The sequence below is a fragment of the Festucalex cinctus genome, chromosome 2 (assembly GCF_051991245.1).
Source record: "Festucalex cinctus isolate MCC-2025b chromosome 2, RoL_Fcin_1.0, whole genome shotgun sequence".
Classification (NCBI taxonomy): Eukaryota; Metazoa; Chordata; class Actinopteri; order Syngnathiformes; family Syngnathidae; genus Festucalex; species Festucalex cinctus.
In genome coordinates, this window is record NC_135412.1 from 41,134,693 (window position 1) to 41,148,935 (window position 14,243).

At 38.8% G+C, this 14,243-nt stretch overlaps 1 protein-coding gene and 1 long non-coding RNA gene across 3 annotated transcripts; one reads left to right on the forward strand and one right to left on the reverse strand.

The window, feature by feature from the left end:
• The first annotated feature begins 433 nt into the window (after positions 1-433).
• On the forward strand, positions 434-13,396 carry sgk2a (serum/glucocorticoid regulated kinase 2a). The gene is made up of 13 exons (XM_077515148.1): positions 434-536; positions 1,617-1,682; positions 3,160-3,215; positions 3,612-3,669; positions 4,777-4,860; positions 9,693-9,824; positions 9,904-10,016; positions 10,115-10,151; positions 10,253-10,339; positions 11,835-11,930; positions 12,007-12,162; positions 12,267-12,356; positions 12,430-13,396. The coding sequence occupies exons 2-13, from the start codon at positions 1,668-1,670 to the stop codon at positions 12,583-12,585; spliced, it is 1,080 nt and encodes a 359-aa protein (XP_077371274.1). The 5' UTR covers positions 434-536; positions 1,617-1,667; the 3' UTR covers positions 12,586-13,396.
• LOC144014850 (uncharacterized) lies at positions 7,823-9,362 on the reverse strand. Of its 2 annotated transcripts, XR_013282599.1 has the most exons (3): positions 9,034-9,362; positions 8,092-8,335; positions 7,823-7,991 (listed from the first exon to the last, which is right to left on the reverse strand). It is a non-coding gene; the product is annotated as an uncharacterized LOC144014850 (long non-coding RNA). The 2 variants fall into 2 exon arrangements; XR_013282597.1 differs by lacking the exon at positions 9,034-9,362 and having other exon boundaries at positions 8,092-8,795.
• Positions 13,397-14,243: the final 847 nt, after the last annotated feature.

Consider the following 14,243-nt stretch of genomic DNA (forward strand, 5'->3'; position numbering starts at 1 on the left):
CAGAAACACAGGAGGATTTTTTTGTTTTTGTTTTTTCAAGTGAACACTTCCGTACTTTATTAGGTGTAGGGGGCATAAAAATAAAAACAAATAAACCAGGTCTAAAACCTAATGAAACTGTCTGATTTACGATTGTAAGCCCCGATTGGTAACTGTATACATGGGCAGGTCACCACCAGCCAATCGCTAATTTTTCCAAACCATTCATATCTATGGACAATTTAGACTAGTCTTCAATCAACAGAACCTAACATGCATGTTTTTGGAATGTGGGGGAACCTGAAGTACACAGGAAAAAAACAACAACACATAACTAGCACTATACTGTGCTTTGAAAAATACAATTAGACCGCAATGCCTCCATGTAATCAGAGACACACAAATCACCCCTCCCATGGCGAACAACTTTCCATCAATCATTCACTCTCTTGAGGTGTACAACAGACTTGGGATCAGTCAGTCGTGGGCAAGCAGCTGCCGCTGCACGTATTTTGGTGAGCACCTTTCATACCGTCATCATCTTCCTGCACTCAGAGGTGAGCATGCTGCACACCTTACACATACAGTATAGTTCATTTTGATTGACAATGCATTGTTATTCAGGTGTGTTTGTTGAACTTTTAAGCTATTATTGCTGATTGATGTAGGGATGAAGACATAATATATAGCTGGCTTTTCAGATCTGATATTTATGCTTCTTGGCGATTAGGAGAACGAACAAACCTTTTTATAAAGAGTGTCTTTTTTTTTTTTTTTTATTACAAGTCACAAACCTACCCTTCAGGCTTAAAGTGTTGCTTATTTTAATACTGCATTCCTCAGCACCATGATTATTAATATTGACCATAATAATAAGATAATTACTGTATTGTGGTTAATCAGTTTTTGTTCGTCTTCATTTGTTTTTTGATCAAATCATAAAATAAGAATAATTCTCATTGTATCTTATAAGTGTATGATACTTTTATTTAATCATATTTATTTTTTACTCACTTTTTTGCAATATCTTAAATCATTAGCATTATCACATTAACTTTATTTGCTGGTTGACTAGGAGGAAATCACAAATATCAAATTCCTTATTTTAATGGTAATATGTAATGTATTCTTTGGTAAGTAGACTTTTCTATCTGTCTTATTTTGTAAGGGCACTTTTACAATAGGAAGATGACTGTGACTTGCAATTTTGTTCCTGTATGTTGTGACCGCTAAACGAATCAGCCAATATTTAGCTTGTAAACACACACGCACTCACTCTGTATCACTATATATACTTCATTTTGTCTCTGCTGGTCCAGCATCTTGTACCTTACAAACCAGCCGGACCCGCTCGGCACACACTGCGCTCAGCGTTTCATCGGCTGACAACACACAACAGAACATTAGAGTAGTGTTTCAGTCTCACAAAACAAAAATGTTACAAAAAAAAAATATGTGTACCGAAATAATATGATTGGCAACACCTGGCTGATCCACAAATGAAAAGGAATTGAATTGTTCTGCGTGTCACTATAAGTAACTGTCAGTGACAGATTGTTCAAGTATTAAGTAAAACTGGTGGTTGAGAATCACCATATTCGTGATTTGAAGTATGCATATCTCGTCTCTTTTGTAAGGTCGATCAAACGGATGTTGGGTTCCCACAGGGAGTGGAATGGATAAGAGCCATGGCCCACTGTAATGTGAGTTTGAGTTTTACTCCTTGTGTTTGTTGAAAATGACTTTATTTTCACCTTGATGCAGCTATTTCACTTCACTTATGTTTTGGCATAGTTAAAGCAGGAAACACTGTAAAAAGAAAATGTTTTCAATGTGAGCCTGTAACAGAGAAAAAGGAGATTTAGAATATGAATCCATTTTATTTGGCCACTGGCTTTTTACTCCTTGAAATATGAGGTTGAATTCCAAGTCGTTCATCTGCTTGGCAGCTCAAGTTCCAAGGGGTCATTCGAATCAAATAAACAAACCAGTAGTTCTCTTCAATGAATTATCTACAAATGGAGGCCCACGGAAAAGCGGTCAAGCGGGTTTAGCAGGATGCCATGCAGTGTTGGGTTGGTGATTGAGGTCAGAGGTTATACCGATGCATAGATAGACCCATGGACAACTGGATGAGAAAACGTCTGTACATGCTCGGTCAAGGTCCAAACTGATGGACTCTTGTGTGCCACCTAAAACTAAGTGGGAAAATGAATCTTATTCGGTTATGACTGTTTTTAGGCTGTGTATCTTAAAAATAATGACCAAGACCCTTCAGGACAATGACAGCGACACTGCCAAGTATACTTGCTTGGATGTTGGCGATGACATTTAACTTGGAGACTCTGTTTAGGACACAAGCTAGGACATGGACTTAGGCATTAATTACAACTTTGAATAAGGTAAAGGCAAGGACGCTATCTAGGAAATGGAGTAAGAGACTCTGGTTAGACCCTGACGAGCACACTTGCTTTGGCATTTGCTAGGACATTGATTAATAGATTGGCTAGTACATCGACGGGAGTGCTTTTCAGGCAACTGGGCCAGATCCCTAGCATAAGGAGTCCTTATTAAGGACCCTACTTAGGACACTGGCAAGGACACTGCATACAACACCGACGAAGAAACTAATGGGTTGTTTGGTTGCTAGGAAATTGGCTAGAACACTAGCTGTGGCATTGGCAAGAATATTGGGCAGTAAATTGATTAAAATAATTACAAGGACGCTATTTAAGACACTGGCTAGCCCAGGAGAATCTGGTTGGGCACTGGGTCGCACACCTGCTATGGCATTTGTTAGGAGAACATTGATTAATATATTGACTGCTCGCTAAAGTGCTGGCTATTAGCTAGAACACTGATAGTACGCTTGCTAGGACACCGGCGAGGTGGTACTATGGTACTTGCTAGAATCCTATTTAGGCCACAAAACACTGGAGAGGACACGTCTTCCAACTCGAGTGAGTTTTCTCAGGACGGTGATAGTAAGTTCACAAAATGGAATTCATTCTTACAAAGTGATTAATAAAAATATATTCAAGCCACATTGCACAGAAAAGCTCAATAGTTCAGCATTTGCTTTCATATAGCATCTTTTAAGTTTTTTGTTTTTTTTGTTCGTTTTTGTTTTGTTTTTTGTTTCCTGTTAATTCTTGGACCATTGTTGCCTTGCAACTACAGTCGCCATCCTCCTCCCACCACGATGAAGTCAACTTGGGTCCTTCAGCAAACCCTCAGTAAGTCGCTCCGCCTGGTTGGTCCATGTCATCCTTCTCATTTAATTTGTTAGCATGCTTTAAGGGCAATGGCTCTCAAAATGGGATCTGCAAGACGTAAATCGGTGGGACTGCAAATAGCTTATAATACATTTTAAATTAAATATTTTTAATAATTAATATTAAAAATGTATACACACCTAGAAAACAAAAATACTCAACCAATTAAGCTTGACTGAGCTTTGGGCCAATTAACGCACTAGCATAACTGTACAACATAAACCTGCCCAAAATATACGAAATATGAAACACAATGTAAAAATTGTTCCGCTTTTTTTAAGTAAATCTTACGAGTTGTTTTTTCAGTGCACAGAACATTATCAAGCCTTTAATAGATAACTCTTTGTCTTGTTGCAGTGCCAAGCCCACTGACTTTGACTTCTTGGCTGTCATTGGCAAAGGGACCTTTGGAAAGGTGATATAATTACTTATTTACCTCGTGTAGAAATGAACCCATTTTGCCCTTGGGAGCTACTTGTGCATTCAACATGATTTCTTTCTTTTACTTTAGAAATACTTGGGGTTTTTTTGTTTTTTTTTCCCAAAATTCAAGAACTTTTCACACTTTAATCACAGCATTTGTAATCACGTGAAACCAGTGCTTACAGTGTATCACCATGCTGACTATTTCTTCTTTTATATTCAAATATTTTCATTTTTCTCATTCGCATTTGTCACTGACTACTGTATGACAAATCACATGCTTCTACTGCATTACAGTGAGAGCTGTGCCCACAACTGCAAATACAGTTGCTATACTTTCGGTACCACGTCTCTGTTAATAATAACTGCAAATCCTGCAATGATTCGTGTACAGTAGAGGACTAGATATGGCTGCACCGATGCAGTTATCAGAGGTCATGTTGTTGTACAGTACCCAAATGTGACGTAAGAGAAGGAAAAGTCGCGCTTGACGTTGTGCATACAATGTTTTCATGAATCATTAACTGTGCCGCCACTTAAGGTCATTTGACTCTCTCACTACTGGCAAAGTCGCATGAAATGTTACCAGACAATTATTTAAAAGATGAAGTATCCTTAAATGGTTCCTCGAGCAGGAAGTCAGTTTTGATTATTAATTTGTTCCCTTTTTGGGGAAAATAAAACCAAATACTTGGTGTGACAGTAAACTACATCTCTCTAAATGCACTTAGTGACTAATTTCATTTTTATTTTTTTCCAGTTCTTAGTGTTTAGTTTGTTATTACACCTAAAAAATCACCTGAAATAGACCATGTCTATATAAATAAATAGCTATATGGATGGCTATACAAAAATTAAAGTCACTAGTAACAACTCCAAACTAGCTTATAAAGTGTACTTTATTTGGATTTGTCAGCAATGATCACACTTGTACACTGCCTTCTTGTCTTTCTGGCTGAACGTGAGTGAATTTTGCTGGTGTCATGCGTTTCCACAGTTCATCCAGATGTCTGAGGGCTTCTGTCGCCGCGGAGCGTCCACATGGCGCTGTCAAGTGTTTACTAAACAAAAAAAATAACACACAAACCTTGCAATGCAGGTCCTGCTCGCCAAGCTCAAAGCCACCAACCAGTTCTATGCTGTCAAAGTGCTGCAGAAGAAAGTAATCTTAAAGAAAAAGGAGGTGAGTGCCTACTATAAACATAAAGAATTCATAAAGAATAATGAGCCCTCCTCAGATAACATGGAATGCCTGGGCTGGATATACCATTGTATGAATCATTTTGATGTGAAAAACTCACAAGGCCTTTATGAAATTCAGTCAGCGTCTGATTCTGACGCCAAAATAACGTATTATTGCTTGTCATACTGTACTTTGTATTGTTGTTGTTTTTTTGTATTACTATATAAAATTGGATTGAAATCTTTATTAGCCCTTTGTGAAATCCCAAGTCAGAGAATTAAAAAAAACAAACAGAAAAGTAAACATCAGATATTCATCATACATTTCACAAAGTGAATAACTACACACGGTAAATTTTGTAGAGTAAATTTTACTCGAAAAAGAGTCTTTTTGGTCCCACTCTAAATAGAGTAAAATTAACACTTGGAAGGAAGTAAAATATTCAGAGTAAATTTTACTCAAAGTATTCTTACTGTGTGGAGAATTGGCCTATTTCATGGCACAAACCTAGTAAAGATTTTTCACTTAGAAATTCTATGTGAATTTTAGAAGGACATTTTTTGAGTACATTTTACTTATTTATTTATGTATGTATTTTTTAAGTTACACAAGAGTAGAGGTACAAACTCACAAGCTTCAGGGAGTAGATTGGCTGTCTTCCAACCTTAAGTTGTAGGTTGGTTCCTCAACCCTTGAGTGACTTTTTTTTTTTTTTTTTAAATAAATAAACTAGTAAAATCTGGTCAAAATCTCTCCTTGCAAAATTCACTTAGAATTTCTGAGTGAAAAATCTTTAATCGTTTTATTCATGAGATAGGTGGCAAATTATCTCGTATGCACTAAAAATACTTTGAGTAAAATTTACTCTGAAAATTTTACTCTCTTCCAAGTGTACATTTTATTCTGTTTAGAGTGGGACCAAATAGTCTCTGTTTAGAGGCAAATTTACTCTACAAAATTGACCATGTACTCTGCATTAAACATACAGTTCAGATTTGAAGAGAGAAAAACACTGCCATCTGGTGGGTCTGATGGGGTACTGAAGCTCACAGTACAAACTAATAGAGAGGACGAAAAATGCTGGAGTCCAACTCTAATGAAGCAGAACAGCTTCCTGTTTTGTCCTTAAAGCCCCAGTGTGTAGCTCACGACCGCCATCTATCGGTCAAACAAGATAATGCAATGATTTTAAGCACACGAACTACGGCGTCCCAGAGAGACCCTACTTCAACAGCCTACCACCAATTTCACCGGAACCGAACGCAAACAACTTCTGGTATCCCTCGAGTGATGACGTAAGTGAATTGCATTTGTTAGACATACTGTACAGATCCCTAATAATTGTGATTTAGTCATTTAATTTCAGAATTAATATTTTTGTCGGCATTGTTTGGAAATACTGTACGTCAGCTAATGATAATGGCTATCTATGTTCATATTTGTTAGTGCAACTAAACCATGCAACAGAGAACACACAGTTATGTTATGTTTTATAGACATGTGGACCATCTCAAAGGGGGCGAGGGAGACGACGAGGAAGAGAACGGGGAAGAGAACGCGGTGTCTCGTAACGTACAATTATGTCATCATGGAAAAATAATTCCATTCGAGCATGCATGTGAATGGCTCAAAACATACCTTTGCTTGGAATATGTGGTATTTAGATTACATCGTTTGCTGATATGTTTAGTATATCGTGCAAAAATAATGGTGTTAACTGAACTACACATCTGCAACTCAGACTCGTAACCCCCCCGTGTCTTGTTGCTACTAACCACTCAGAAAAGTGCTGCTTACAAAAACATTTGAAACCCTTTACTCAGATATCGATTTGTCACCATGTTGAACAATTTTACCTAATAAATATCACTAAGCAACTTAATTAGTTTTGATTGAAGATACAACAGCTTCCTTGTACTTCGATGTGCAGGAATTTACATGGCTTTCACAAATAGTCTTGCTCATGTAATAATGTACTTCATTGGCTCAGTGACTTTCAGTTCATTGTTTGGTACCTCATCTGACATACAATTGTTACCTTCTTGCAGAGACTCGTACAGGAAATGACCATGGAGGAACATGAAGATATCCAAGTCCAGCTGATAGACTGACACCAAGAAATACTTTTTGACACATTGCTGACACATCAGCACCACCATGATTTCCTGTACCTGGATCCCAGACTGCAGCACCTTGGTGGACTTGTAGCAAATAAGTGACACTTTCCCAGATCCTTGAGGACAATACAAAGGTTTTTTACCTGGCATATAATTAGTCCATGTCTGACACTTGTTGTTGTAGTTTGTATAACTTGTATATTGTTGTTGTGTGTTAATTTGTACATTTTGAATAACTAAGAAAATACTATTTCCTTTGGCGTCAACATGCAGTGTTCATTCGACACCTAACCTAACACTATTTTACATGACCAGAAATGTAAAACATCAAAAGCCTGGAGAATTATTATAAATGCTTGCAATGACAAGGAATTCTTCATTGGCCAATGAATGTAAGGTACAGTACATGAAAATGAATGAATAAAATAAAGTAAAATAAAAGTCTACATGAAATGAACATATTAACTAAAAAAAAAAAAAAAAATGCTGTTAGAATATAATGAGCTACATGAATTGCAGTTGTTCCAGAATTTTACCAATACGCTGTGCATTTCAAAATATGGAAAATAGACATACAGGTTTGGGCCAAAAGTCGTGTTACAGAGCAGGTATGTGTGGTACACAGCTAAAATATCTGATTAACTCAATACCATGATGTTGTTGTTTTTTTTTTTGTGTGTGTGCTGACATTGCCCCCCATTAACATTGCAACATTCCTCAAACTCTCCCGAACACAGTATGATCTGTAACACTACTTTTCGCCTACTCTATGATGTTATTGGGGCAAAATTAAGGAAGGCTTGTCCATTGATTGTGTGAACAGACTGCAGTCAAAATGAAGTCACTTCAATGTTTGCTGGTTTTATTAAGTTTTACATGCTCCTTGACTGCACAAGTACATGTTATGGAGTGAGGGCATGTTCCCACCAACGATGATATCATATTCTTCAAAGGCTTGCTGAGGAAAGTGAGGGAGGAGTCACTCCATGGCTTCAGACACCTGGTCAGCAGGTCCTGTGTAAAACAAGTGGTGCTTGTACATGTGACCATTCCGTATTGCTTCACACAAAAAGTTAATGTAGTGTGCAATGCCGTCCATATGTAAATTACATACCAAGACGTCGGCTGACTTCAGTTTGTTGCAGCTCAGATATGGTAGGTGGAGATACTGGTGGTACAACACCGAAGCCTTCTGGGGTCCTCCATTCAAGTGTCCTCATTCGGGGCATTCCAATTTGGCTGCTGACTCTCCCCTTGATATTTTTTTTTCTTGCAGGTCGGTGATGTATTTAAACGGTGCATGAATGCTTGTATACATCAGAATATGGTTCTGGAACCCCTCAAGTTTGGCTGTTGATCTAGTGTGACACAAACAAAAACAAAATTATAAAATAAAATAGAATAATTGATGATACTACTATATGTCACCAACTTTCCAACAAAGCCCCCAAAATAGAGGTAAGATCTTTAGTTTTTGGGCCCAAAACATTGTATTAGCTAGATAAAAGTAACTTGACTGCATACTGCATAGAATATGCAAAGGCTGCTTGCTTGTCGAATTTCCGTGGAAAACGTGGCAGCCTGTAAATTCTTGTGCACCCAATTACACAATGGACCAGTACACACTTGAGTGAGAGTTCAGACTCTAGCAGTGCTTACGGTACAGCCAGCATTTAAGTCCAGAAAGTTATTCCCTGCCGAAAATTAATTTCGAGAACACTATTTTCACCAACCACAACGAAAATAATTTTCAACTCCTCCACTAATACAGTATGCTTTAGATTCTCCATTGAAGTTATGGGAAAATATACCTCCGAAATCACAGTTACATTATATTACACAATAACTTGCGCATTTACTCTAAATATAACGTGCCAGCGGAAATCTTTTTTTTTTTTCAAAGCAAGTAGCTACATAAAATCGTTCGAGTGGTGCGGAGTTGCTAATCAACAGCTACAGTGATCGTAAAACAAAGGTACGAACATCGTATTAATTAGTACGGTGTATACTTTTTCTCTCGCTCTCAAAACGTAAACACAAATGTACTCTTACTTACCGGTCAAGTAGAAAGCAGTCGAAGGCACCGGCACGTCCCAAACCTAGTCTGTTCCTCATTTCTCTCCATCTGGCAAATGCGGCTACAATATAAACTCTTGTTTTGTCGCGCTGAAATAAAATAAATTCCCAAAGTAAGTGTGATGCTTGATAATGCTCTCTTCGGGGACCGGAAACTCTTCTTCTTCGTGGACATGCGGTCGCCATACAAACCGGAAGTGCGTTCCAAAAACGCGTTAAGAAATGGAGCGCTGAAATTTGTCTTTGACGGCACCCGTAGCAGAAAGATGGCGGCGAAACATGGCGGACACTAGAAGCCGCGGCCCGGACATGTAAGATAATTTGCGATTTCAAGACTAACCGTTATATTTAAAAAAAAGTACGTTTATGCGATACAACATATCTTTTTACATACTACTAACACAAACAATTTTTTTTTTTTTCGAATGATTTATTGTTTCACCACTAGATGCCACTGTATAATACTGAGTGTACCTTTAACGTTGTTTGGAAGCAACAGCACAAAAACACAACAGTCTTATCTAATCTGCAGAATGACTCCAGAAACAAACACACACGGTTTCCTGATTTAGCAGTTCAATTTTGGTAAAATGAAGGTCATATTCAATTTGGATATCCTGTTTTTATCTCCTTCCGCAGCAAAAAAACATCATGGCAGAGCGAAACGTGCTGCTCAAAAGCCTGCAACATCCGTTCCTGGTTCGGCTCCATTACTCCTTCCAGACGGCGGAGAAGCTCTACTTCGTCCTGGACTATGTGAATGGTGGAGAAGTAGGCGCAAGCAATCAAAAACTAAACAAATCGCGTGTTGAACGGCGCCGTCTGATGTGCTTGCTCTCTCTTGGTGCAGCTCTTCTTTCACCTGCAGCGTGAGAGATGTTTCACCGAGCCCAGAGCGAGGTTCTACACCGCAGAGGTGGCCAGCGCTATCGGCTACCTGCACTCCCTCAATATTGTCTACAGGTCTGTTTTTCTATCTCTCTCTGTTTAGTTGTTGTTCTTTTGCCTACTTGTTGCTATCATCCATTTCAAATGTGATCGTCTGTGTGTGTTCATGGCAGAGATCTGAAGCCAGAAAATATCCTGTTAGATTCTCAGGTGAAGAACAATCAACACGTTTTCTCCTTCCTGTCTGTGACTGGCAATTGTTGTCCTACATATGTATGTATACGATCTCTGTTTGCGTTTGCTTTGTGCAGGGCCATGTGGTCCTGACAGATTTTGGTTTGTGCAAAGAAGGTTTGGAGCCAGAAGGAACCACCTCAACTTTCTGTGGAACACCGGAAGTGAGTTGAAAAGATGTAGAGTCTTAAAGTGACCGTGTGTAATAGTTGACCACTAGATGTCGCTATATCATGGTGGCTCAAAGCGAATGAGCATCTCGCAGAGCGACGTGACTTGGCAGCCGGTTTGAAGCCAGATTTAGCCGGAGCAGCTAACTAGAGCGGCTAGCGGGAGAAGCCAGTAAAGCGGCTAGCAGGAGTTAGTCGGAGCCATAGGCTGGAGTGGCTAATAAACGCAGCTAGTAGAAGCTAGTAAGGAAAAAAAAAAAAAAAGCTAGTAAAAGCTTGCGCAACCAAAGCAGAAGGTGACGAGCAACGCTAGCCCGAATCACGGGACGACCACCTGCAGGCCTCAGCTGTGGAAGGTAGCGGCGGTCGACCCATTAGGTCCGACACTCGATACAAGCACCACCAGGGCTAACTACGTTTGCAACGTTGTCCTTTGGGCTGTAGCAGGAAGATGGCGGTAAGCAACTACTTATATTTATATAGCACCTTTCACAGTCAAAAAGGTCACAAAATGCTTCACAGGGAAAATTAATCACACAGATAAAAACAATTCAATACGAAATACAAGAAGTAAAACAAATAAAGGTCAAAAAGATGATGAAACATGCGGTGAAAATGTAGTGCTTTCACTATTGAATATTTTTAGAATCTATCGATTATTCAATCAATCGAGTAATCGGATTCATTTTAATTTTGCATTAAAGTGTATTACAAAAGCATTTCCCGCTGATTACTGTTTAACAACCAGTCATTGGTGTTTATTTCGTACTTCGTAATTGTATTGTGATTAAAAAAAACAAAAAACAAACGGAGATTGATGTACTATTTTCCCAGTTCGGTCATTGTTTTCCAAAATAAAAACAGATGTTTGCAAATGTCTTATTTTGATTCAACACAGAAGATAATCAGTCTTTTTCATGAAGGACTACAGAAATCATTGAAGAATTACGTTTGATTTGCTGAAATCAGAGGATTTGGACATTTTTTAAATAAAAAAATATGGCTCCAAACGATTACTTGATTATTAAAATAGTATTAAAAAACAAACGTATGTTAATGTGATAGAACATGTTTGTTTGTTTTTTTTGTGCATATTATTGAAGTCAATAGTTTTTTTTTTTTAATTGAATGTATTAGTTCAACACTAGATGGCATTAAAGATTACACACTGTCACTTTACTATCCGAAGAACTAGAAGTAAAAATGTATCAAAACCTGATAAAACATTTTACAGATGTATCCTAGTTTGGATTTTCCATGTAAAATTCAAATTAGTGTCAAATGTGCAATCTGGATTTGATCCAGATCAAACGTGGTTTACCTACACAAAGCAACTACACATAACAAAACTAGGTCTTCAAGGCCCTACAAGAATTGAGAGTTTTGATAGATGTTTTTAATTAATTGTCCATGAAGATGGTGATTTTGAAAAGTATTTCATAATTACTTTTTTTTTGTCTGGTTTGAATTTGAATGTTTGCCACCAAAGTACTTAGCGCCAGAGGTTCTTCGCAAGGAACCTTATGACAGGACAGTCGACTGGTGGTGTCTTGGAGCTGTGCTCTATGAGATGATTTACAGTCTGGTAAGTGCATGTGTGTGTTCACGACGTGTGTGCTTGTGGCGTAGATAATAACATCTGCCCATTCCCTTCACGGTAGCCTCCTTTCTACAGCCGTGACGTTGGAGAAATGTACGACGGGATTCTCCATAAGCCTCTGCTGCTTCCACCAGGGAAGTCTGAGGCCGTGTGCTCCCTACTGGAGGGTCTCCTGCAGAAGGACCAGCATCGACGCTTCGGGGCCATCGCCGACTTTGTACGGATCTTTGAATTAGGATGGGGGAAACAATAGATATCCGACCGAAATCATGCAATTCTAAATACAGTTGATGTGATATTTATATGTTTGGTGTTCTATAGTTAGAAATCAAGAACCACCCCTTTTTCTCGTCAATCAACTGGGATGACATTTACCACAAGAGAATCACTCCTCCTTACAACCCCAATGTGGTGAGTGAAAGATCTTTTTTTTCCCCTTTTTTAACTCAAAAGAAGCATCGCAAATGTCCTTTCCCACATTTAGAGAGGCCCTGCCGACACTCAGCATATCGACCCAGAGTTCACCAGAGAAATGGTTCCTAATTCGGTGAGTCGGACGCCAGAATTCAATGCCAGCACGAGCGCCAACAACGCCTTCAACGGCTTCTCCTACGTGGCCAGCGAGGACAGCTTTCTTTGAGCGAACACAATGTGTCGGAGGGCTAACTAACAATGTGGTATAGGACAATGTAGCTGACCGTTGTGCAACGTTAGGATTTCACAATGGGGCCATTTTGTAACAGAACGAGTGTACTTGAAAGAGCCACAGTGAATACAGTTTTATTTTATACAATGAGGGAGAGGTGGTGAACGTATCTAAACGTGATAATGCTGTTATTGTTCGTGGGACACTAAGCAAATAAGTGCAATGGTGATAAGTTCAACAGCGGGTGTTTCATGGACTGTTCGTCTGTACCACACTCATCAATGCTTGCCTTTGTGGACGTTTGTACATTGAGAAAAGATAAAGAGCACTCCCAAATAGTTAGAAGCATACAGTTGTTTTTCTGGTATGAGGAAATAACATTCAGGGACAACAAAGAGTTTCAGTGACTTTTTTTTTTTAAGCATCTCTTACATCATGTCATTTGTCCTTTGACTTTGAAGCACTACTACGAGAACAACAGAATGTAGCTGTAGTTGTCAAGCCACAAGAGGAAGAAAACACTTTTCAGATTTGCTTACAACAATTAAATGGAAAAAAGGTTCGCTTCTCAAAAGATTTTTTTTAAAATCCATTTTCTTTAGAGTGCAAGAACAGGTGGGTTTGTGTTATAGGATACATTGTTGTTGATGAATGTGTTTTATTGATACAGCTTGGAGACATGCACACTGCACAGTAATTTAGCGCTTTGCAGTACTGCCAAGTAGCCTGACATAATGTTCATGTCACTTGTCATGATTAGTGGTGCTTTATATTATCAGGAAGGAATAAATACATCTTTTCTTATTATTGGTATTATTATTTTGTTATTATTTTCTTTTGCCACTGTTGTCATACAAGTTGTTGTTGTTGTTATTATGTTGTTTTTATCTTCCAAGAATGTCATATATTTAATTGAATAGACCTTGTGCACGTGACGTTACAGCCCTCCTCGGAACGCCCCTTGCTTTCGGGAAGCTGGAAGGCAAAATAACCACTTGCAACTAGCTAGCTATTATTGAAACCGTTGAAACTCGTTTTTTTTCTTTCTTTCTTTTTTAAATTATATTACCACTCACTCACACACACAAGCTTACTTCATGTAAGCCACATGGGTCTCCCAGGAGGAGGAGCGAACCCGCGCCAACTGGCACCAAGGGCAATTAGTGACGGTTAACCGTTGAAACTCGTACAGCGTATAGACCCTTCCAGTGTGACGTCACGTTGAAGTGCGCCCCTAGCGGTGATGGTCAGGGCGTCAATGCGAGTGAATTAGAAAACAATCAGTGTGAGCTAGAAAATAGGTCAAGCAGTTGATAAATCAGCTACCAATGCTTTGGTGAGCTTGTGCACGGCCTACGGATGCTCTAATAGCTCAAACAGAGATGAGATCATGCTTTCGGCTGCTGGCAGCAATTCTAAACCAGATGGAAGACAGTGAGGAGTGAATGACGAGCACGTTGGCCAGCGCAACTGTGAGCAAAACTACGACGCACTGCTTTGCACCCACAAAAAATACAAGGATATGCTCAGAATAAAGTAGTTTTTCTCTTACATATACAGCTGGTCATAACATTAACATCTGATTGTAAATTCGAGGTAGACATGATGAATGAGCCATATTATCTTTAGTGAAACAATCATACCTTTTTTTT